At 40.4% G+C, this 24,915-nt stretch overlaps 1 protein-coding gene across 1 annotated transcript in view; it reads right to left on the bottom strand.

The window, feature by feature from the left end:
• Positions 1 to 529: 529 nt before the first annotated feature.
• Positions 530 to 24,915, bottom strand: part of Fshr (follicle stimulating hormone receptor) — a 163,247-nt gene continuing 138,861 nt past the window's right edge. The window contains exons 5-10 of the mRNA XM_048353582.1: positions 22,839 to 22,910; positions 21,070 to 21,147; positions 17,210 to 17,278; positions 17,023 to 17,097; positions 6,752 to 6,937; positions 530 to 1,866 (exon numbers count right to left, since the gene is read on the bottom strand). Coding sequence (XP_048209539.1) covers positions 633 to 1,866; positions 6,752 to 6,937; positions 17,023 to 17,097; positions 17,210 to 17,278; positions 21,070 to 21,147; positions 22,839 to 22,910 — 1,714 coding nt within the window. The 3' untranslated portion in view covers positions 530 to 632. The remainder of the gene's footprint in view (positions 1,867 to 6,751; positions 6,938 to 17,022; positions 17,098 to 17,209; positions 17,279 to 21,069; positions 21,148 to 22,838; positions 22,911 to 24,915) is intronic.

Raw genomic sequence — 24,915 nt, 5'->3', positions numbered from 1 at the left:
CGTGATTCCAGAGCTTCTGTGTCCTCCACATGCTCATCAGTGTGAAAGGCCTATAATAGGTGTAACTTCTCATTAGGGCTCATCAAGAGCAGCAGAATTGATCATGTATATGTATGTACATCAGTAGATGTAGGTAGTATATGTTATAGGAGATTGTCTTACACACGTGAAGGTCTGGCTGAGCTGTTTCTGTAAGGATGTTGTTCGCACATCTGAGGCTGGTAATGAAAGTTCTCAAGGCCTGTGGCCATAAAGGAAAGGTCATGAGCAAGTTGGAGGCAGCAAACAAAAGGTATTGCTGTAGGAAAACAAACTGAGCTGCAGTGTCATTCTTGCTGTTCTTAACTGGTGATAATAATATCCTGCAGAAGTCATGCATGTCATTTTAGAGCTAAAGTTATCAGAGAATCTGAGAACTTAAGAGTTGTGATGTTATAGAATCTTCATTATTGTTACTGACAATCCTTTTTCCTTATGTGTTGCATAAAATTAGTAGCTCTCGACTAATTTACCTTAGATGTGGCCAGTAAAATTAGATGATGTGTAGAAGCGTGGTCAGCTATTCTATAGCCTGCTCTTCAAGGGAAGACTTACTTGACGTTCATGATGCAGATATGTTTTCCCATTGCATTTTAATTGTGGGCTGACTGTCTTAGAGGGACAAGTATGTAGTTGGCACTGTTGGTGACTCTGGTTGCTGAAGAGCAAAGACCATTTCTCTGATGGGAGTTGTGGGCCATGGATGAGGTTTCTGTTCTATAAATTTGGGCTTGCATTTCATAACAGCCGAACTTACTCAGCAGAATAAAGAAATCTCTGCGGAAGTTCTTGGTAAAGATGGCGTAGAGGAAAGGATTGGCACAGGAATTGATGGGGTAGAACAGGACCAGGAGGATTTTTGCCTTGGACACAGTGATGAGCGGCACCTTGAGGGATGCGGAAATGGCGAAGAAAGAAATGGGGGCCATGCAGAGGAAGTCGGTGAAGATGAGCGTGGCCATGCGCTTGGCAATCTTGGTGTCGCTAGAGGAGGACACGATGTTAGGATTCCTCACAGTGAGGTAGATGTGGGTGTAGCAGCCACAGATGACCATGAAGGCCAGGACATTCAGCACAAGGAGGGCCATGACATAAAGCTGTGACAGAGGGCTGTCAATATCCATGGGCAGGCAGATGCTCACCTTCATGTAACTGCTGATGCCAAAGATGGGGAAGAGAGCGGCTGCAAAGGCAAAGACCCATCCCATCACCATGACACTGGCAGCATGGCGGAGCTGCACCTTGCACTCCAGCTGCATGGCATGGGTAATGGTGTGCCACCTTTCCAGAGTGATGGCTGTCAGAGTATAGACAGACAGCTCACTGGCAAAGACAGTGAAGAAGCCAGCAGCATCACAGCCAGCTCCGGTTTGCCAGTCAATGGCATAGTTGTGGTACTGACTCTTGGTGTAGATGTCAACTGATGCTATGAGCAGCAGGTAGATTCCAATGCAAAGGTCAGCAAAGGCCAGGTTGCACATAAGGAAACGGGGCACTGTGAGTTTATATTGGCTTGTAGCCAGGATCACCAGCACTGTGATGTTTCCAGTGATGGCCAGGATACTAATAAACCATATCAAGACTCGGAGGATGGTGTACCCCATGATATCCTCACAAGGGTTGAATGCATCTGGCTTAGGGGAGCAGGCCACATCAACCACTTCATTGCACAAGTCATAGTCAAATTCACTGTACATCAAGTCAAATCCTCTGCCATAACTGAAGTCATCATCTTCTGTCAAAGAGATTCTTGGACCCCTAACCTGAGTCATATCACCAACTTCTTGCTTTAAAATTGATTTGTTGCAAATTGGATGAAGCTCAGAGCTAGGAGGAAGAAAGGAAAAAAAAAATAGAATCAGCATCCTGGATCCAAAATGGCAAATACATCATTGTCTTTGCATAGGGTAGAAATAATGGGGTTTCTTCCTGAGATTGTTTATTCTTCTAATAACAAGTCTGCCCTTGAAGCTGAGCTCACAGGTTAATGCTGCTTACTGTAAATGAACATAACAACTTGTCTGTGTATTCCTAGAGTTGGACAGCCCACGGGGGAAACCATCTGGCCACAACCTGAATGTGGGGAGGAAGGCGCCTGGGACTAGCTAAACCTTGTTGTTAAGTGCAAATAATTTACAGGCCTGGTATTATATTCACCTCTTTCCTTTCTTCTGCAACTATCTCTTACTAGGCCTGGAAAAGATGTTTTCCTACTCCTCTACTCGCCAGTCACTGGAAGTTCTATTTTCTGAGACATATAAGATCCTATTTTCTTGTTTGAGCTACAGAAGCTAGAGGATCTGAATCTGTAATTAATTCCTGGCCAGCTTCATTCTTGGATTCTCTGGCACTAAGACTCTTGGGAGGCTGGCTCAATTGCCTGAAATGTTATCCGGGTCCTATTCCATACAATTTCACTCACTAGGGCCCACAGGCATGTTTATTCTGCAAGATAAGCTGGTTAACCTCATCTTAAAAAGTTTTTCAGTGGGGGTCGCACAGAGCAAGTGCAAGTTGTAAAGGGGCTCTAGTTTATTTTTAGGTTATTATATTTCCTGAAGAACCTGGGTCTTCTTGGGCTCACTTTCCTATATTGTCAACAGGATCAAGGCACTTACAGAAGGACTTGAGTGAAATCCAGATAATAAATATTCAGTTCTGAATATATGTCATATTCTACTAATAATCTGATGTAGACACAGAACGAATGCTTATGTTTTGAAGAAAAGTTTTGAGGAATGTGAAAGTTTCATTCTGGGAGCATTTTTGATTGGAAAAGAAGTCATACACGCACACACACACACACATATGTATATATATCTCCTTACCTTTCCCTCTCTCCCTCAGGGGAAGTTCACAGAACTTTTAAGTGAAATCCTTTTCTTAAACATAAACACAATCTCAGAAAGCATGGAAGTGATTATTAAAACCCTTCAAAAGACCTCATAGGAAGGAGAGAGGAGGATGGAGGGGTAAAGAAGTACAGTTTCCATTTTATTTTTAAAGGATAAATTCTGGTACATTCAATATACATGGAGTGAACTTTTTCATTATCCTAAGAATGGGCTGTTGGGGAGGACCCTGCCCACCACTTTCTCACTTTTGGGAATCCTTCCTTCCTTCCTTCCTTCCTTCCTTCCTTCCTTCCTTCCTTCCTTCCTTCCTTCCTTCCTTCCTTCCTTCTTCCCTCCCTCCCTTCCTCTCTCCCTTCTTCTCTCCCTTCCTTCCTCCTTCCTTCTCCCTCCCTCTTCTTCACCTCTTGCTATGCAACATGTCATCTTTTGTTTTAGAAACTGATAGATCTTCTCAAATAATGACAGCTTGTAAAGAGACTAAATAGTTAACACACACAATTAAAATTGAGTGAAAGCATAGTCCAGAAAATACTTGGATTTAATCAGTGTACTTATAAAAAAGGTGAGGCAAGGTCTAGTATATGCATAGAGGAGTCAAGAAGGCCATTCTGTAATCCTTAGTCTAACCATGACTTCTAAATCCTACTGCTGGATTAGCTGTAGTCCAGTTCTAGGAATAGCAAGTAAAGTATCCTGACATTTGCTGATTGTCTTCCAGTTTATTTGAATGGGCTCTGGATTAATTATCTAGTAGAGGCAGCCTTCTCTTACTGGGGTTATTGTTGGCTTCTTTGAAGGTTCTCATTTTTGATGTTGCTGTCAATATATTCTATATACTGATGCTTCACTTTCCTGAAACAGAAGTGACCTACTAGCATGAGATGGAGAGAAAGATACAGAAACCAAGGTGACAGTCAAAGGGAATAAAGTTTTGCCTCTGCAGTATCTTGGGAAATCCTAAGTGTGGCAAATGCTATTTTAAAAGTGGTATTTATGGACTCTGGCCAGTCAATCAACATGCTTAGGATGGGGAGTTTCAGACTGCCTCAGAGCTTGGGTTTGGCTTGGATCTGAGTTCAGTCAGTGCTCATTAAATTATGTAGTATCTCTTCAGTTTCTTTCCATATTAGAAAGAAATAATATTAATACCTATAATGATATTACCATCGGACTCTTAGGGATATGGATGTGCCTGCTATCCAAGTACTTAGAAAATGTCAGCCATATGGTGACATCTGATAGTTCCTAGTTGAAGTTCTAGGCTCTGTGTCACTATTTAGAAGTACATACCACAGTGTATCAACTTAAAATCTAGTGTTAAGGAAATGAAGTGCATACCACAGTGTATCAACTTAAAATCTAGTGTTAATGAAATATTCTAAGTATAAGAAAGAACAATTAAAGAATAAATCAAGGGCAAAATAAAGCAAATTAAGTACAGCACTATGACAAGAACGCATCCTGCTCAATAGCAAGTGGGTTCCATTGACCCAGCCTTTTAGCTGGGAGGACCATGGACCAATAGCTCATTGAAACAAAGGCCTCATATTTGCGACATCATTGTGTGTGCATTATGATCATGATTTCTAAATGAGAATCAGAACAATTTCTTATACAACTTTAAACTCAAATCCCATTACCTAGCCATATCTCATGGGACATAGAGTGGGAGGGTACTATTTCAAGAATGGATCCTGGAATTCTCTTCTGAAAAGCACAATGATTTTATACTGTATCTGTGTGTGAATTCATAAAATATTAAAATAAAAAAACAAAACCCCACAGTGTGGTATGCTGTGGGAGAAATATGGGCTTCTTCCTTGCTTCAAACCCTAGCAAATCCTGATGGTAAGTTAGAAAGGGATTGAGATGGGGCAGAAATTTACCATTTCTGATTGGGAGAGGCCCAAGGCTATGTCTGCTCAACCAGGAGGTGGCAAGACCGGAGGATGCTGAGCAACACCGATAGTAGATCTCTATTGACATGAAGGCATTGAACCCACCGGCATGCCACAGGCTACTCTTACAGTAAACTCAACATCCTTTGAGATTTCTCCTGAGGGGTGTTCAGTTGCAGTCTTGGCTAGAATAATATTCTAGCCCTAGCTAGAAGAATTCTTTTCTGGAATATAAAAGAGGCTTTTGCCTTAGCCTAGACGCTTAAGAGTCCCTCGTTTTCAGGGAGAAATTAGCCCTTGAGCTAATCTGTGAAGAGTGCTCATTTTGGGGTAGTTTCTCAGGGATGCATACTAATTCTGAAAAGCACTTTCTTTCCTGCACATCCTTCAAAATGGGTCGGAGTGCTCCCAGTTCCTTTGCAAACATTTTGGCATTTGAACTGTCCTCTTGCTTTTTGTTGTTGTTTTGTTTTGGGGCAAGGGGTATGTCAAGGGTCGAATAACTGAATAACTGAGGAGGTGTCTTAAACAATTAATTAACATCACAGCATGGCTGGGCTGTTGTTCAAGAATAGTGAAAAGGCATTCTCTCAACTAGTGCAGCTACCTGCTGTGGGATGTATTAGTGAGTTTAGAAGAGGATGCTGGATTTGAAAACCCCTGATATGCAGTTACTTAGAGAGCCTAATAGGCTCTCTAAAGGCCTAGAACACATGAAACCTCGGCTCCTTTGCTCTCTCCAGATACTGTCTGTGATTGCCTCTACTTTTGACCCAGTTGCTTTCTGGGCCTTGGCTTTGTTGAGATTATCCTCTTTGTCCTCATGTGAGTTGGTAAAACATGGAAGAGATTAGAGGGGTTTAGCATGGTAGGGATATGTTAAAAATGTGTACATCAGTCTGCTGTGATACTCTTGATTTTGTCCTCCATTGCTGAGTTTGATAGTAGGATGGAACATTTGTGGGACTCAGAGCTTGGGACTTAAAGAATACAAAGCCAAGGAGGAATACATATGTACCATTGATTATAAGTTATATACTGTGATGCTTTTTATGTTTTCTTGTTTAATATTTAGTTGCTGTTTCACCATGTGTGCATGGTCCTTTCTAGTGAGCCCATTTTCTCCCTCCCTCCCTCCCTCCCTCCCTCCCTTCCTTCCTTCCTTCCTTCCCCCATACTGAGTCTTGAACTCAATGTCTAGGCACTGTCCCTTAGCTTTTTCATGCATGGTTGGTGCTCTACCACTCGAGCCACAGCTCTATATCCAGTTTTTTGGTGGTTAGTTAGAAATCAGAGTCTTGGCTGGGTGCCAGTGGCTCATGCCTGTAATCCTTGCTCCTCAGGAGGCTGTGATCTGAAGATCACAGTTTAAAGCTAGCCCAGGCAAGGAAGGGCAGTGAGATTCTTATCTCTAATTAACTAACAAAATAGCCAGAAGTTGATCAATGTTCAATGAGGTAAGAGTGCTAGCTAGCCTTGAGCAAAAAAAATCTCATTGACAGTGCCCAGGCCCTGAGTTCAAGCCCTTAGGACCAGGCTCCTTTGCCCTCTTTCCCCGCCTCCTCACCCCAAATGTCTGTGGACTTCGCTACTGGATTGGCTTTAAACCAGCATCTTTAGATTTCAGCTTCCTGAGTAGTTAGGGTTACATTTTTCAAAGAAATTATGATTCAGCCCTTCCCACTGAATCATTTTTGAGGCTAGATCTCACTATATAGCCTAGGCTAGCCTTGAACTCATAATTCTCCAGCCTTAGCCTCCTGGTTTCTGGAATTATCTTTTGAGTGTCACCATGTAGGAGCCCACACTGAATCATTGATGCAGAACTTGCCTCAGGGTTTCAGCCAGCATTCTTTCTGTATGTGGATTCTCTTTCTGTCAGTCGTGTTGAGTTTGGGGATGGAGTTCTACACTGGGAACACACCCAAGCCAGACTCAGGGATGACAAAGAAGACTCACCTTTGCCGTCTCCAGTTTGCAAAGGCACAGCAGTGGCTGGGGTAGGTGAGGCTTGCCTCCATGAGGGCAACAAACTTTTCCAGGGTTGGAAGCTTTTTTAAGTTGTAAGTTGACCTGGCCCTCAGCTTCTTAAGCTTTTCTAAACCATAGCTTGGCAAGGAATGGATCCTCGTTCTTGAGATATCTCTATAAAGAGAAAAGGGAAATATAATTATTGAGGGCCTTAAATTATCTGCTCTTGGTTAGCAGGCAAAATAGCAGACATTGTAGCACAGAAATATTCCTGCATGGATGAGAAGGGAGACACCATCTTACCCAACACACCCTGGGTAGACTAATATTCAGCATATTAGGACATGCAGTTTGGGCAGGAGACTGATCCTTGTGTTACTGCTTGGAGCCATTAGGTAACAGGCTGCTTTGATTACTCTGATTCTTGGATGTACTTTCATTCTGCCTGATTTGGGGCTTAACTCTTGCTAGCAAGTAGAGTTAGCCACCTTCCCTGTAATATATAATTTGAAGATAATCAAGACTATAACCTGATTTTCCTCCAACATGAAACTAGCTACAAACATATTTTGGGTGAGCCAGGATGGAATCTATGGTGAAATTTTAGAAAGGAGAGAGAAGAAAATACTTTATAAAGGGAGGAGTCTGGTGAGCAGTAGAGGAAGCTTCAGCAGAGAAGATATAATTGGGGGTTATGAGCTTTGTCTCCATGGCGTGCTCGCCTGTGCTTAGATTCCATCTTCTTACTTGTTAGATCTGTAACTCTGGTCAAGCTATGTCACAGCTCCATGTTTTTCTTTTCTCAGCCACAAAAGGGGAAAGTGAAAATCATATCTACTCCGGAGGTTGTTACTGACTTAGAAATATAAAGAACTTTAGAGATAATACCAAATCTCTCTCTTTCTCTCTTTCTCTTTCTCTCTCTTATATAGATGTATACACACATATACAGTGAGGGTGGTGAAAAGCAGTGTGTCAAAGAAGTAGGAACTCAGGACAGTGAAACATGGGGTGTGAATGTAGATCTTCTCTCCCTTGTGTTCTGGCAAAAATTATATTCTCAAAGCTCTCTGTCCCCATGTCATATAATTCTCTCCCTCAAACATTTCTCATGGGTTTTTATTATCCAATGGACTGGCTTCCCTTTCCAGTGGACAAAAATCCCTCTCAATGGCTGTTTGTTTTGTCATTTCTCTGCTTATCCATATATGATGTCATTGGGTCTCCATCTCACAAGCAAACCAAGTCCTGTTAAATCTATAGAGAGAAAAAAAAAAGCTTGCCAAGGCCACTTCGGGCTTCTAACTTTGCATCCTCAATTTTCTTATACAGCCAAACACTCCTTTCTTAGCCTTATGTTCTTGATACCTTCTGACAACTCCTTCGACTTCTTTCTTATTTTTAAATTTGTTTTCTTTTCTTCGATTTGTCCTTTAAATATTGGTATTTCTCTATAGTTTGGCTATTTCTAGTCTGTCCAAGTGGTCTTATCTATTCCTTTAGTTTTAGATACTAGGTAGATGACTTCTGAATATATATCCTAGTTCAGATCATATTCTTATAATTCAGGCAAGATTGTCATTTATCCAATGGAGTACTCTAACACTGTTGGCTTGCACAGATATCAATATTGGACTTCTTTCTTGTAAATATGTTTCTCTTTTTTTCCATCTCAGCAAACAACTTTTACATTGTGCCCTGTTGTTCAAAATAGGTAGGTCAAGCTTTGGATACTACAAATTGAGCTCTGACTCTCTTCTAACCTGTTATGCAATCAACACTAGTTTTATTCTCTGTGACCAGGTTCCCAAATTCATCAGGCTTTTCAGTCTGTCTGTCTCTCTTGTTTTTGATGTAGCCTTTAAAAGCATCACAGTTTCTATATTAGTCTTGTAGAGACCTGAATAGCCATGAAAAAACTCCATTCTAGAGGTGAAACCCTTAAGCCATCTGGAGAATGTGATGCTGTGTGTGTGTGTGTGTGTGTGTGTGTGTGTGTGTGTGCATGCGCATTTGTGTGTCTATTTGTGTATATGTATGTGTGAGAGAGAAAAGTGTGGGAGTGAATACATATATATTTCTACATATTTGAATTTGCATTTTATCTCTCTTTGAGTATAGGAAGTTCAGCATTCTTAGCAATGCCTTTCATGTTGCAAGTAACTACAACATTATTGCTTATTTGGGGGTTTTCCTGCTGAGTGACAATGGAGAAAGGTTAAGAATGAGAACAGACAGATTACCCCAGTCAGTTGTGATGTCCCCTGACCGCTTGTGTACCTTGTGTTATCTCTTTTAGTTAATAGATGTAATAATGTATGTTTGTTTTCTCAGATACTGTAGTTCTTTGCAACATATCTGACTCAGGGTGAGGCTCATGACATCTATTCAGAGAGTCGTTATCTGATTAGGAGAAATGCTTCATCATTGTAATAAAAATGAGAGGCTGGAGCAAACCTTATGAGAGCTGACTCTAAACTGACTGAGAGAGAAAAATCTAGATTTAAAATGAGCTCAGAAAAATGACACTCTGTAATAGACATTTTATGTGGCCCAGTGCAAAGTTCACAAGGAGATAAACATGTTAGGGACTATGCAGAACAATGTGTTGGACAACATAACTTGAAAGCAGTCCAATGTCTTCATGTTGTATGGGAAAACCTCCTGGAGAAACTTGGGGTGCCATTCTGCTCATTCAGTGGTCTGGAGTTCCTTTTGGTTGGTTTGGATTCCTTTGTAGCATGGCTATAAAATATGTGTGCTGCTGCCATTTTCACAAGTAGGCTTTGCTACTCTGATATTTAGGAATTCTTGTAGTGCCCCAGAATCCAGATCTTCTGCTAGTGGATGATGAAGAAAGCAGTTATCCAACATTATTTTCAATCCATAAATCCTTAGCAAAAGTGGTCACTGAGTGATGTGGAAATTGATGTTTATACAGAAGTTTACTTAGTAGCAAGGATTACAGGCATGAATCACCAGCATCTGAATTACTGATCTTTTATAAAAGTCTCTCCACTCTTAAAATGTACATATTACTAAGAGAGGAAGGAATAACAAAAATGGCATCAATTCTTCATTTCTTTCTGAAAATAGGTTATTGTAACTGTAGGCTAATTTGGGTGTCAATTTGGTATTAAGGGATACCCAGAGAGCTGGTAAAGCATGATTTCTGGATGTCTATGGGACTGCTGGCACTCAAAATGGCTAAGTGCCGTCTAATTGGCTGAGATCCTGTCTAGAACAACAATAGGAAAAGCAAATTCACACTCTTCCCATTCAGGAGCAGAACATATTTCTTGCCCTAGGATATCAGAAGTACAGGTTCTCTAGCCTTTGGAATCAGGAACTTGCACCAGCACCTTCCTGGGCTCTTAGATCTTTGGCCTTGGACAGAGAAACATACTAGTAGCTCCCTTAGTTCAGTGGCTTTTGGTTTAGACTGAGCCATGCTACCAGCTCCCCTGGTTCTACCTATTGTAGATGGCCTATCGGGAGGCTAACCAGCTTCTTTATTTAGGTGAACATCTTTTCTTAATGTGTCTCTTAGGTCTACATATATGCCTACAATATGGCCTCTGTCTTTTTGGAGAAGCCTGGTTAGTGCAGTGACTAGTGGAGTGGCAAGGTGGGCTTGGAGAGACGCCCAGAACACAAGCGTACACTGTGAGGGGTAATCCGGTAATATGGCATTCAGGGAAATCATACATTGAGAAATACAGGGGACTGTGGATGGAATTAGATCACTGAACCTTGAAAGCCAGGCAGAAAAGTTGAGAGTTGGCATGAACAGAAGAATTAGAGTCTGTATTTTAGTAAGTTTAGTCATGGGAATATCAAGACTGGCACACAGCAGATGCTCAAAAAATACTTACTAAATGGATTGAATGGAAAACCAATTGTAGGTAGGAAGGGGATGAGGTGGCTTGGACAGAAACTTGGGCCTGGGATGACAGACTCTGCTCACCACACTGTCATCAGACCTGTGGAACACAGGTGACAGGATTTATTGAGCATCTGCCCTGGTTTCCTGTAGTCTTCTCTGAAAATGCCCATAGTAGGGAGTAGGGAGTGGTTAGTGGGCTATATTTTCCACTGGTGCTTTAGAGTAGGTGCTGATTTGTTTTAAGTCTATCTCCTACATATATCCTAGTACCAGCCACCTAATAGGAACTGAGTCAACACCTACTAAATGTATGCCTTGAAAGGCCAGATATCCTCAGTGAGTAGCTGAGACTATTCATGTCTGCCCTTGTTCCTGAAGCTGGTGAGCTGGAGGAGGTAACTATGTGACTGTGTGTTTTTGATTCTTGTCTTTTAGCCTGTTTGGGCCTTTTGAATTGCAATCTTCCATTTTCAAGTATCTCTCTGAATACAGTCAGCATATTCAATGTGCATGTGTGAAAGTGAAATGTGAGGGAATTAGTGGGATCAGGAGGATAGTTGGTGGAAAGGTTGGCATTGCTCAACATGCATCGTCCTCATGAACTGACCCCTTTTTACAACGATTTAAAGATATCACTTTGGGGAGTCATAACTCCAATTTTCTACATGGAGAACAGGAAATGTTTTTCTCTTTTTCTATTTCTTCCAACCTTAACCTTGTTATACTAAAATAAATCCTAGCTAAAACTTTTAGATAAAATAGAAAATAGCACTTTGGCTAACATTTCAAAACATGCTATATTTAGCAATAAGAGTTTTTGAGAACTTAAATCTTCCCAACAGAAACACTAGGAACTGATGGCTGGCCCTGAAGAGATTTAGTAATCCTACCTTGTTTCAGTATCATTAGGATTCTTGGTGTTGAGCTACAGAGTACCAAGAGATATAGCAGTCAGTAATGACAGCAAGTCAGGAGAGGCAGGAGTTAAACAGCGCACTGTGCCCCGTTTAATAAAGTATGTTATAGCCACTGCCACAAATTTGATTTGAACAATTTCTATTTTTCCCAGCAAAGATGTTATTACAGGTCAATCATTTCCATAAGTGAGAGCACATTTTTGGTGTATACTACATTGACAGATGGCTAGAAGACCTTTCTTTCATGATCCCAGGTGGGATAAAAAGGCAATTTACTATCTATAGGACTGTGGGTACACTGGTAATGGAAGAGAATCATTCTTATACAAATAACTCAGTGTTTGAATCTGAACTATCAAATGAATCTGAGCTATAGCCAAATCAATTTGATAAACCATCAGAATATGATTGTACTGGCTCCAGCCTGCAAAGGCAATGCATTAAATTTTCCCCACAGGAAACTGTTTCCCAAGGAAACAGAAATTGCTTGATTGCTTAAAAAAAACAGTTTGAGTTCAGAATATCAGGTGAAAACTTAGATGGCTGTTGCTGTTCAAGGTCAAGGCTCATGAAGGGGATATGAAGACGCTGCTCCTCTGAAATGTGATGGAGATTGTCTGTAGCTCCTTGGCTTCTCTGCACTGATTTCTCTTTGCAGACACAGCTTATTTTTGGACCTCCAGGGGTTCAGATGCTTGTTCATTTCTCAGTTGGAGATTCGCCTTTAGGAAAGGAACTATCAACCAGTTTGGGTGGTCTCCCCCTAGTGTGTAAAATCCTTGGCATATATTCATTGGGGACAAAGCCCAAGTCTGTGCCTAGGAGGATTCATCACTCAGCTTGTGGAAATGGTTTATGGAGTCTGAGCGAGGCTTCCCAATTCTCAGCATCATTTCTAGAACAGGGATTGTCAGAGTGCTCTCTGGACCAGCAGTATCACCTTTACCAGAGAAGTTGCTAGACATGCGAGTTCTCAAGCTCCAACCTTGATGTGAGGAAGAAACTCTTGGGAAGAAAATTAGTCCTCTAAGGTTTCTGAGTGATGTTACTGTATGACTTGAGTTTGGAACCACTACTGATTTTACCCAAGAGGCAGCTCCCTCCTAAGGGACAGCCTGTACCCAATGACTGTTTATGAAAAAGTGTGCCCCCTTGCTGTCATTCAGCTCAGTTCTGCAAAGGTCCTAATTCCAGAGCTCCCCATGGGGTTGCTGAGCCCTCTGCTGCAAATGCATTGCAGTTCAATTTTCCTCTCAGCCAGACTCTGTTCCCATCAGGCATTCTACGTAGACCCTGAGAGCACTTTTCAGTAAAGCTACTCAATTTGAGTATTGCTATCAGCCTCATTTGGGGGAAGACATGTGATCTAAGACACATTTCCAACACTAACTTGAACAGCATCTGTTGTGGGCAGTCTGCACATAGTCCTATGCCTTCTTACTCTGCCCCATCTGCTTACGGCACTGGAGGTGAGCTGGGCCTTTACACACTTACCTAAGTGGCCCTCAAGCCCAAGTGTAGACACATTGGGATAGGAGGTTTGGAAATGGGACCTGAGATAGGCTATTTATTATTTTCTTAGGCTAGTGAGCAGAGAGGCTTGAAGGACAATTTAGACTAACCTGAAAGCCCCAGAAGGGGAGGCTTGATTGTTAAAGTGATCAACTTGTCCCTAAGGGGAAGGAAAGGAAACTAGCAATTATACGCTGGGCTCTGGGCCAGGATCTTGGACATATATCCTTATGCATTGAGGTATTCCTCTTTACTTCAGGAAAAGTGCTTCTTAATTCCATTGGAGTTTCTACAAATTTTATTCATGTAAAATTCTGGTTTTGTACGTTTCTGATGCAATGGGCATGGAAAAGTAGAGCCTGTAACTTTAAGACTCTAAAGAACTGTATCTGCCGGTGACAGCCCTCTTTCTGCCTGTATTCCTGACAAGGCTGGCTGGGGATTTTTGTTTTGTGCTTCCTGTCAAATATTCTCTCTGGGCTGCGCTGGGGTTTAAACTGAAGACTTATACTTGCTTGGTGAGTGTTCTAGCACTTGAGCCATGGTCCTAGTCCTTCTGTTTTTAGTTTGTTTTTCTGAGATGCTCTCATGGTTTTATCTGGACCTGTTTTGAGCCACGATCCTCTTACTTTCAATTCCTGAGTATTTGGGATTACAGGAATGTACCACCACACTTGTTCCAACATTTGTGGGGTTTGTTTGTGTGTGAGTGTGTGTGATATATGTAAGTACAAATAAAGCGTGTACATGAGTTGTCTATTCATTTTCTTGCTGCATAGCTTGGCAATGGCACTGGTGATGCTGATGGCCATTATTTTTCCATGATGGTTTTGCAGATCTTGGAAGAAGCATTGTGGTTGATCTTAGCACACCAGGGGCACCTGGGACTCTTTTAACTTTTTGGTCCCATAATGGGTCTTGGACATGAAGATCTGGCCTTGAACTCTTTCTGTACTATGTTCTCAATACTTCTGGGTTTCCACCAGTAAGACTTAATTTCTACACATGGGTCTGACTGGTACCAGATGTGCCTTTGATCCTCTTTGAAGACCTGAAGCCTCAGGAGAGGTCTGGAGGCAGCCATAGTGCCCAATAAATGGTGGACCCCTATGAGGGCAGTGCCAATGAAGATGTCTGTTTATCTTAATGCTGTGTAAGCCTGGCCTGGAACCTACTTATATAACCTCAGGAGATATTCCTATGAGCTGTGTTTACATAGCATTGACTTACATTCTTAGGCTAAGAGGCTGTTGTTAAAGTTAATTTGTTACCAGCTACAAAAGACCTTTTAAATAACTTTTAGATGATTGAATAGATATATTCATGCGATTAGGATACAATGGGAATACATGGGAGTATGAGGTAGAAAAGCTAGCTTCTGGTCTACTGTCTTTTTCTTACAGCTGTGGGCTAACATTTAATGGGTCACTTCCCTTCTCCGGTCCCAGATTTTCCAGCTAGGTAGTGAGCAAGTGTGGATCATGTCCAATATACACAGTTTTAGAAGCAGTGCATTGAGGTGCTTTCGATTCAACATGTATCTGTCAAAAGTCATATGAAAATCTATCCCATCGCTCAGAAGCTCTTCCATGAACAGATAGTGGTTTCTATTTAGGAAAAGTTAAAGGTCTTATGACTCTCAGCTAAATGAAATGGACAAACTACTATATATCCAAAGTACATTGGAAGAATTTTGTTAGTCTAATTGGCTCCCAAGTACTTTTTAAAAAGGAGACATTGAACATCTTAAGTTCTAGGGACTCAGTATACTTGAATACCTGGTCTATATTCCCAATACTCTGCCTTTGTTAGTCCAGAGTCCTGCTTTGTACTTCATAGCTCCTATGAGAATCTGTTGTATTAAACTGGATGTTTGATTATTCTTGTCTGAATTCCTCCATAACAAGAATATAGGAGGAGGAATTCCTTTTATTTCTTGCAATATGTATAAGAAATATAACAGGCTGATGTATAATTAAAATTTGATGAGTAAGGTGTATATATATGTTATATATATATATCACATATGTATTTTTAAGCTTCAGGAAGTAATTGGAAATGGGTGTTACTGGCTTTGTCAATTTTTAAGCAAGGACATCAAGGCTTTGATAAGAAAATAACTGATTTTAAATGGAGACAGTCTGCTCTAATCATGCCAATGCTTTGTCCTTTTGCATATATTGCCTATCTCAATCCAGGAACTCTAGAACAATTGGTTAGGATAATACATCTGTCTTAAAATACATATTCTTTTTTTTGGGGGGGGGGCAGTCCTGAGGCTTGGACTCAAGGCCTGAGCACTGTCCCTGGCTTCTTTTTTGCTCAAGGCTAGCACTCTGCCACTTGAGCCACAGTGCCACTTCTGGCCGTTTTCTGTATATGTGGTGCTGGGGAATTGAACCCAGGGCCTCGTGTATACGAGGCAAGCATTCTTGCCACTAGGCCATATCCCCAGCCCCAAATATATATTCTTAAAAGGTTAAAATCCCAATGTATGGGCATAGCATACTATAAATAATAATGAACACTTGTGATGTTCCTATACTGTTATACAGAGTAAAATTCTAAGATACATGCATTTTAGCTTTAAAGAGAATGTACGCTATTGGATGGAAATAAAAGTAATGTTGGTAGATTATAGGTTGTTAGATAACCATACACGGGAGTGTCTGGTGACTACCAAATGAGAGGTATGAGTACATGGCTACCAAAGCCTGAATTGGGCAGGCTGCATAGGAATCAACTACTAAATCTTTAGATTTATTCATGCTTATTTCTTGGCCCACCATTCTTGTAACTTACTTCTTCCTTCTGTGGGCCTATCTTCTTTCTGAAGTAGATTCTTTTAGTAAATTTGGTAGGTTTATCTTAGAGCCCAGAAAAACACATTTTAGAAAGCCCTTTGTTAATTGTGATACAGACCAAGTCATAAAGGCTATGGCATGACAGGAGGAAGACACTGAATGCTGAGGTCATCAGAGGAGGAGGTGGGACTTAGAATGGTCTTCAAGGGAAGCTATAGCATGCATATGAAGAGAAAAGAGGGGGCTAATTTGGACAGAAAGATGAGAATGAGGATGTACCAACAGGAGGGGAGTTTCTGATGCCGGGCTGGAGGCACCAAATGCCTCTCAGTGGATCTGGAAAGAGGAGCCAAAGGTGATGTGTATGTGGATCGTACTGGGTTAAATCATGTATGTAGAGGTCTGCAAGGTACTGAGAGTGAGGGAAGAGAACTGGACTTGTCCTTCTAGGTAGAAGACATATAACAGAATGGTAACCTATACCATAAATCAGACTAGATTGGATTTAAATATCTGATGTAAAATGGGCAAGCTGAGTTCTGGTAGCTCACATCTGTAATCATAGTTACTTGGGATGCTGAGGTCTGAGGATAACAGTTTGAAGCCAGCCCAGGCAGAAGTGTCCATGTGAGACTCTTATCTCTGAAATAACCACTCCAAAAGCAGAAATGGCACTGGGGCTCAAAGTGCTAGAGTACTAACCTTGAGCAAAAGAGCTGAGGGATAGTGCCCAGGCCCAGAGTTCAAGTCCTACAGCCAAACCAAACCAAACAAAACTTGTACAAACTCAAGTTAGTTAGTTAACCCTTACAGGGAATCCAGTTTTTCCTTCTCTAAAAGAGCAATATTGCCTCCTACTACCAAGGGTACTATAAGAATTAAAGGAGAACACACACAACTTCTAGAATAATGCTTCATACTTGGTAAGCACTCATTACATGTTATCTTTCTTCTTCTTTTTACCATTTTAATGAAACTCAGATTCTGAACCAACCTTAAATTACTCCTAAAAAATCTTTGTAGATGAATAAAATGGACCTTTCTTGCCAGGTGATTTTAGAAGCCTCTGAGCTGGAGAGAGATGACTTCTAATGTACATAAACTAAGCTCTTCTGTACAGAAATGGAGGAAGTCACTCACAGAATGACTGGTCCAGAGGCTCCTTGGAAAACGTCATTAGGCAGTTCTTCCAAATTATTATTATCACTTAGATTCCTGGGGATGGAGTTGAAGAAAGAAGAAGGGAAACACAGAATGGCATAAATATAACTGTTGCTTGAGCCATTTCCCTCTCAATGGCCTGGAAGGAGAAGTCAGGGCTACTTACAGATCATCTAGCTGGGTTCCATTGAATGCACAGTTGTGTATTTCTTGAATCCCATTCTTATTCAGCCATCTGAAATAAAAGGCCCATTAAAAAACCAATAATGTCAGATACAAACAATACATGGGTTTCATAATTGGAAGCACTGGGGCAAGGTCAGATAGTACAGGTTAGTGGCATAAATAAAATGTCACCCTTAAAGCTTGGGGATAAGAGTGGGAGGGAGACTGATTTATCACTGTGTAACCTTTTGTAACTTTTGAAGTTTATATTATGTGCATGTATTATCTATTCAAAGGAATAAATGAGCTTTGTGGCAAGCAAGGGCTAAATGAAAATTTAATTTAAAAAAAGACACACTCCCTAGATCCCGTGTTTTCATGTATTACATCATCCATGTATAGAAAATCCATTATGAGAGGAGCAGATGAAGATTGTTTCCGTCTTGAAGGGCAGAGATCATACAATTATTGAACAAATGTTTCTAAGAGAGAAAGAAGGTTTAGTGTCACCTTTCTCTAAGGCTGTAAGCCTTTCGCCCACAACAGTGGGCCTGACTGGCATCCAGAGGTGATCTAATTAAGTTGTCAGGTAACCTGGACATTTCCTGTGACCCATGGGGCCCTGGTTATTGAAGGTTTGTGGAGGTGGCTTTGGGTTAAGTCAGAAAGGAAGAGAAATCAATTACAGAGACTGTGGGCTGTGGCAGGGCGAGGTGATGTGAGTGAGTCTCTGAGGGAGGGAGAAAGGGAGGAGAACAGTCATGCTCATTGTGCTAAGAAGGTCAGGGAGTAGGTTTGCCTGGACAGAGGAGCCCAAGGACACCTTGGGCGGACAGCTCTGCATTATTCTGCTCCTGAGTGAATCTGAAAACAAAAACAGACATCCAAGGTCAGGGAGCTTAGCCTGAGGAGCCTCTAACCACCTGCTCTTGTTTTGCTGTCAGGTTCTTTTCCCTGTCAGGCTCAGTGGGTTTACAAACAACACTGTTCAAGAAGCTGACCCAGAGAAGCCGCTGTGTATTCAAGACTTTATTTCCTAGACAGCAATGTGTAGTTAGAAAATCTTAAAGTCACAGGAGAACAACTGTATATATTTATTTTAACTCTTTCTAAAAACCAACTGATCAAAAAGAAAATATCCAAAGAGGTACAAATTGAATCTGTTACAATATTAGCAACCAAACAATGGGCTCTAGTGATGAAGAAATACCTGTGCACCATCCTGCTCCCCACCTTTCATGCTTCTTTCAGCAACATCCTAGACTGTAGACATATTTGTCTGCCTGTCCAAGGGTGGTGATGGATGCTGGGGCACATGCTCCTAATCTACAGTGTTGGGATCAAACCTGAGGGTCCACAGACTTCTCTATTCAGGGTCAGACAGTAAATTTCAGACCTTATGATCTGGGTCCACATTGAATATGAAATATATATGTTCTTTTTTGTTTGGCCAGTCCTGTGGCTTGGACTCAGGGCCTGAGCACTGTCCCTGGCTTCTTTGTGCTCAAGGCTAGCACTTTACCTCTTGAGCCACAATGCCACATCTGGCTTTTTCTGTTTATTTGGTGGTGCTGAGGAATTGAACCAGGGCTTTGTGCATGCTAGGGAAGCACTGTACCCCTAAACCACCATTCCCAGCCTTATATAAACGTTCTTAAAAACCAGTGTTCATAAACTTTGTTGATCAAATTTGAAACCTAAGAATAATTGTGTACAGCTGTTATTTTCAAAGGCTACTTTCGCTTCATTTAGGTTTCATGTTAGTGTTCCGTATCACTACACGTGAAAGCCAGTCTTAGTTTATGGGATGGCTTTGGCCTGGGCACACTAGTTGGTTGATTTTTAGTCTACTTCAAGGAGTGTGCACATCCATATGGGCTCTACTTATTTGTCTATACATGAGAAAATTCATCTTCAAAGGACACAGATGTTATGCAGACAGCTATGGCTATGATTAAGTAAAACTTAAAAAAATTAAAAATTCTCACATTCTAGATAGCCCTCTGTCTTGATGTGTTTCTCCATCAACAGATACCACCATGTGGGAAGGGAATGCTATTATTTGATATCAATAATGCATCATTCATACCCAAATATGCCTAGAATTCCTGCCTTGAGGCTCTGGGGCAATGAAACTATGAATAGAAGGGAAGCCAACATATCTTAAAATATACTCTTAGTCTGTTAAAACAGTTCCAGTTTGAAAACTTGATGGTGATGGTGGTAATGAAAATGGTGATCTAAGCAGATGCTAAGGAATGAGTATATCACCATTTACTTCAGTTCTGTTGTGTTCCTGGGGTCAAAACCCTGGCTTGCTCCCCAGAAGCTCATCCTCCTGTAGGTTAAAAGGTAGAGGACTTGCCATTTTAACTCACTGAGGCAAGCAAACTTGCTGAAAGCTACCTGGGGAAGGAGGGAATGTATATGAAGCCAGTTTTTCATGAGCCCACACACAGAATCTCACTTTATGAATTCCAAATTAAGCTATTCTTCTAGCAGGCTATTGCCAGGTGCTTTCTCCATTGTACTCTTCTGCCTGCTGTGGCAGTGTAAAGGTGAGTAGAGGCCTCCACTCAATGGGTTTTTACTATTCATTTCCCTGAATTACTATTCAAGTTCCTGATAACCCTTCATTATTTGGTGATCTAAAAAAAATAAAAGTGTCTATTTTAGAGTAAGGCCTCAAAATTTTGAAAGACTTTATGGAATAGAAAGCTTTTTCAACCCCAGTGTCATTTGGCTCTGTGAGTTTCCCTGAGTGCATTTGGATGGCCCTCATGGGAGAAAGAACCCTTGTGTTAGATGAAACACCCCAGCTAAGAGCAACTGGAGACTTCAGCTGTGTTGTTTATGAATCTTCTGGTTCTATTATCTATGGATTTAAGGACCAGCCAGCATAAGAAACATAGCTGTTGTCCTCACAAATATAGATTTATCCTTTAGAGACATGTGTGAAAAACTGTTGATTCGTTGAAGAAAACCATCCTCTCTTGAAAAGTGTGTACTTAAATTCTGTGAAAGTGCAGTGTCCGTAAACAGGAGTTAGTTAAGAAATGATAGGACATATACATTTCTTTTGTACTTTAGTCTAAATATACACAGTCACGTCCATTTAGAGAAAGATAGTGTGGCAACACAAAAACAAAAGGCCTGCAAAAATTTATAAAATGTAAAGATAAAATATTTTCCTTTCAGATGTAATGTGGGAATTACTATTTCCCCCGATGTCATTCTGTATACATCTCACTTCCATGGATCCCATAAATACAGTGCTCACTTGGCCATTACCAAGAGGAGGTGAACTGCTATGCTGGATACTGGCACAAAGGATTAGAAGGTTGTTCATTAACAATGCAGAGTGCATTGAAAATCTTGTTGAGAAGTCATAGGGAGTAACTTGAACTCATTAAAAATGTAACTTTTCCAAGAAAATGAGAAGTCATCTTATACTCAGCATGGGCTTGAATAGGAGCTGCTTAATATGGCTATGATGGAAGAAAGTTCTTCTTCCCAAGTCAGTCTCTTTCCTGGCCTTTTTGAAAAAAAACTTCTTGGGTAACAGAAGCCGGCCAGGCAATAACTAGCTTTATTGATGCACAAGTTATTCTGTCTTTTGGAACAGATGCTGCATCACAGGATACCATCATTCAAAGAGCAATTTTAAATACTTTGGTTCACACCACAGAATCATAAATTATTAGCACAACACCGTGTTGTGATTCTGAGATATGAAGATGAGAGAAAAACAAAGAAACAGAAGGCTGGTGAAATACCAAAGTTATTCAAGCAAAGAAGGAGAAAACCAATAAGTGGAAAATCAAATGTTTCTCATTAGATTCCCCTCCCCCATTTACTTACAGAATCACACTTTCAAAACTCAGTCCCATGAAAGAGTTTCTTTCAATCATGTGAATGTTTATGTTATCTTGAATGTCTCTAGAAGGAAGTACAGACAATTAGACATTTATGCCAGCCCCACCCATGTAACATTCCCATGTTTAGTTTACTTTGCATGATATGATTTTAGCTGAGGTAATGTTTTAATATAGTTTTTGTTTAGAAGATAATGAGACCAAAGCTTGGGGAACAAATGGCTTTCTCACTATTTTTTCTTATGACATTTCTTCTTTTTTTTTTTTTTTTTTTTTTTTGCCAGTCCTGGGCCTTGGACTCAGGGCCTGAGCACTGTCCCTGGCTTCTTCTCGCTCAAGGCTAGCACTCTGCCGCTTGAGCCACAGCACCGCTTCTGGCGGTTTTCTGTGGTGCTGGGGAATCGAACCTAGGGCCTCGTGTATCCGAGGCAGGCACTCTTTGCCACTAGGCCATATCCCCAGCCATGACATTTCTTCTTAAAGATGGAATTGTGGACATGTGACACCTTCTCTTTTTGAGAGGTTTCTTAGCTAGTCTGTGTCACGAGTCTCTCTGACATAGACACTGCAATTGACCTGTTATTTCCAAACTCATTTCCTCTATTCACCTCAGTAGGCCTACCTCCTTCCATCTTTCTCTTCTGATAGGTGTTTTGTTCCTGTCCATTATTGAGTTACAGAATAACTTCACCATTGATTTTTGTTCCCTCATAAATTAAAGATGGCGTTCTCACTTTTTAATTTTTATATTTGTCATTCTTCTCATCAAACTTCCCTATTTCATCTGATCTAACATATATATGTAGAAGTAGTAAATATCTTGAAGCAATTTAAGTTCTAGTAGCTTCCCCCCTTCTTACTTAACTTCCTGATCTCTTTCTCTCAGATCTATTTATATTCTTATTATTTAACTATTAGAAATAAAATGACCAATGTATATTGCCTGTTCCCTCTTTTAAAATATAGGCAACTTGGGAAAAGGATAAGACAGCATGTCACTAACTAACATTTTACTATGAATTGTCAGATAGGTTCTGTATTTATAGAGCAGTACAGGAAATCTGGAGGGAAGAGGGGAGGATGATAGAATATGGTAGGGTTATAGGAAGGCAGTAATGAAACATTAATAACTGAGAAAAAGTGAGATTGGTGACCTTGCCACAAGCTTGGTTTGTTAACACTTGTTGAGGGACCTATAGACTTCCTCCAAACTGAGGCTGACTGGTCTGCAGGTAAAAATCAAGGACTTTGCTGTGTGCCTTCCTATCTTGGTTTATCCACAGTAATACATTTAGGGGACACAGACAACATAATGGATAGTCGAGGCCATGGAGGCATCAGGGCCAGGTGTTTGAGTAGAGTCAGTAATTGTTTGCTATACTCTGGATCATGATTCCCCTCCAAATCCTGTGTGTTGTGTGTGTGGCCCATGGATCAATATTGTTGGGAAATAGTAGAAACTTAAGACATAGGACCAAGTGGAAGGTCTTTAGGTCATGCCCTTGAAGGGGATTGTGGAATCCCAGGTTTTTCTTTGTAATTTTCTTTCTGGCCATGAGTGGAAAGGTTTTGCGTCTCTATGTGTTCCTGAAATGATTGCGGGCCCAAAGCAATTAGGCTAATCAATAATTGACTGAACCCTTTAAAATAGTGAACTAAAATCAACCTTTTCTCTGTACAGATTAATTATATCTTAGGCATTTGTTATAGTGACAGAAAGCTGACTGACATACTGTAATTCAGTGAAAAACTTACAGTAAAACCTTTTGGAGAGATTGAATCTTCTGAACAACGGGCAAGTGTTTAATACCTGTGTTGGATATTAACCTGGGGAGAGAGAAGAAGACAGTGAGGAAAAATGAAGCTACCATTTAAACAGTGGTGAGAATTCAAAAGTTGAACTGTTAGAAATACATACAGAAAAGTCTATAAAATACACCGATTATGCTTATGTTCTATTTTAAGGTTCTAACCAGGATTTAGTAAACTGTTCATTATGTAAAGGAAAGAAACATACACTTCAGGCACAAGGACAGTAGTTTACAATTATAAACCCACTTGGTTCTAATAAATTGGTAAGTTAACATGCTTAAAATTAATTTCCAATGACATAACAGACATTTCTCCTATTTCTAGCTTCAGCCTTCTTGTTTGAGAACTGCTCCTTCTGTAATACGACTGGTTCTTTTGGGATTAGGGCATACAATTCCAGGCCCTTTTACTTCAGAGTATTTTTGTGATCTAAGCTGGGTGGGGGAAGTTGGTTAGAGCCATGCCTTCTGCTGCTAACTCCCTAAGAGACAATCTCTTCATTCTTAACACTTGACAGTTCTAGACCTACCATGAAGCCTTCCCAAGCCCTGATTGTTTAGGGCCTGAGAGCCTGAGCTGAAGTGGGGCCTGTGGGTAATGGGAGTTTAGAGCATACAGGACAGAAGTACGAGCCTAAATATGAAGAAAGGTAATCAAATTCAGGATGAATTACTGAGTTGGCTATTGCTACTAGTGATTGCTTATTAATTTCACAGACTTGATTTAGGAGATTTTCCGAACATATATTAGAATTGTTGCTCTGAGTGGAGGGGAAGGACTATCTATACACTAATATTTCTTACTGGTTAAAGATGACACCATGTTATTAATGCCCCACTTCCGGCTTGGATATTTATATATTTATGCTCAGTGCTTTCTGCATGAGCGGCTCTTAACAGCTTATGGAAGATGCAGAGCATGAGAAATCTACAAAGCCAGGTTAGGTGGTTTCTAGCTTGCACCTAGATTTGTCTGGATGAAACATGAGTTAAATGACTGCCACAGCACTGTTCAAGGTTAGTGAGTGGCACACGAAAGTTGTCTCACATGCTATTTTTCTTTTTTTCTAATTTACTTTATTGTTGTTTAAAGGCAATGTACAGTGGGGTTACCTTTACATACATCAGATAATAAGTACATTTCCTTTTGCATAGTGTCATCTGTTTCCTCATTCTCTTCCATTCCCTCCCTCCCATCTCCACCCACAAGTTGCCTAGTTCACTTTCATCAATGTTGCGTGTGCTGCACTTTTTCGCCCTTTTACTTTTGATTCTGTGCCCTCTCCCAACCATCCCACAGATGTGCATGAGTACACTGTATATAAGGTAAAGAATACAGAATCATCAGAGAAAGAAAAAAAATAAATTAAGAAAAAGTCTTTTGTTTCCAAATCATTGGAGTTTGTTTCAGTATGTATGTTCTTATACTTTATTTTATTTTTTAAAATTTCCGTTATTAAAAAAAATTCCCACTATTTCTTCTTCTGTGTCTTCTTTATCTAAGCTATAGTTGATCTTGATTGTTTGCTATCTAAAGAACCCATACATATATCCTCACCATTACGAAGGATTTTTATATCATTTTTAGTTTATGACTCTGAAATCAACTTTGGTGTCTTGTTATCTGCATTTGTATCTAGAGATTTGGTGAATCCCGTCTTTGAGTTCTCACTTGGTTCCACTGATGCCCATGGAACCCATCTTGATGATAACATCTTTGATTATTTAATTTGCCTTTGAGATGATATTCTACTCTTTTATTTGAGAGAGTGGAGTTATTAATATACCCTGTTTTGTGATTTAGTTTGGTGTTAATTTCTCCTTTAAAATTTTACATATGGAAAAATTAACTCTTTTGATTTAGAGGTCTGTGGGTGCAGATAAATGCATAGCCATGTGATTGCCAGCACAACATTGGTATAAAATAATTCTATCCACCTCTAAATTCCCCTGTGTTTCCTGTTTGTGGTTAACCCTTCCTTAATCTTCAATTTATAACAACCATGGATCAGTTTTCTGTG

This window comes from Perognathus longimembris, chromosome 8 (assembly GCF_023159225.1).
Source record: "Perognathus longimembris pacificus isolate PPM17 chromosome 8, ASM2315922v1, whole genome shotgun sequence".
Taxonomy (NCBI): domain Eukaryota; kingdom Metazoa; phylum Chordata; class Mammalia; order Rodentia; family Heteromyidae; genus Perognathus; species Perognathus longimembris.
The sequence above is the reverse complement of the archived record's forward strand: the minus strand, read 5'-3'. Positions and strand labels throughout refer to the sequence as shown.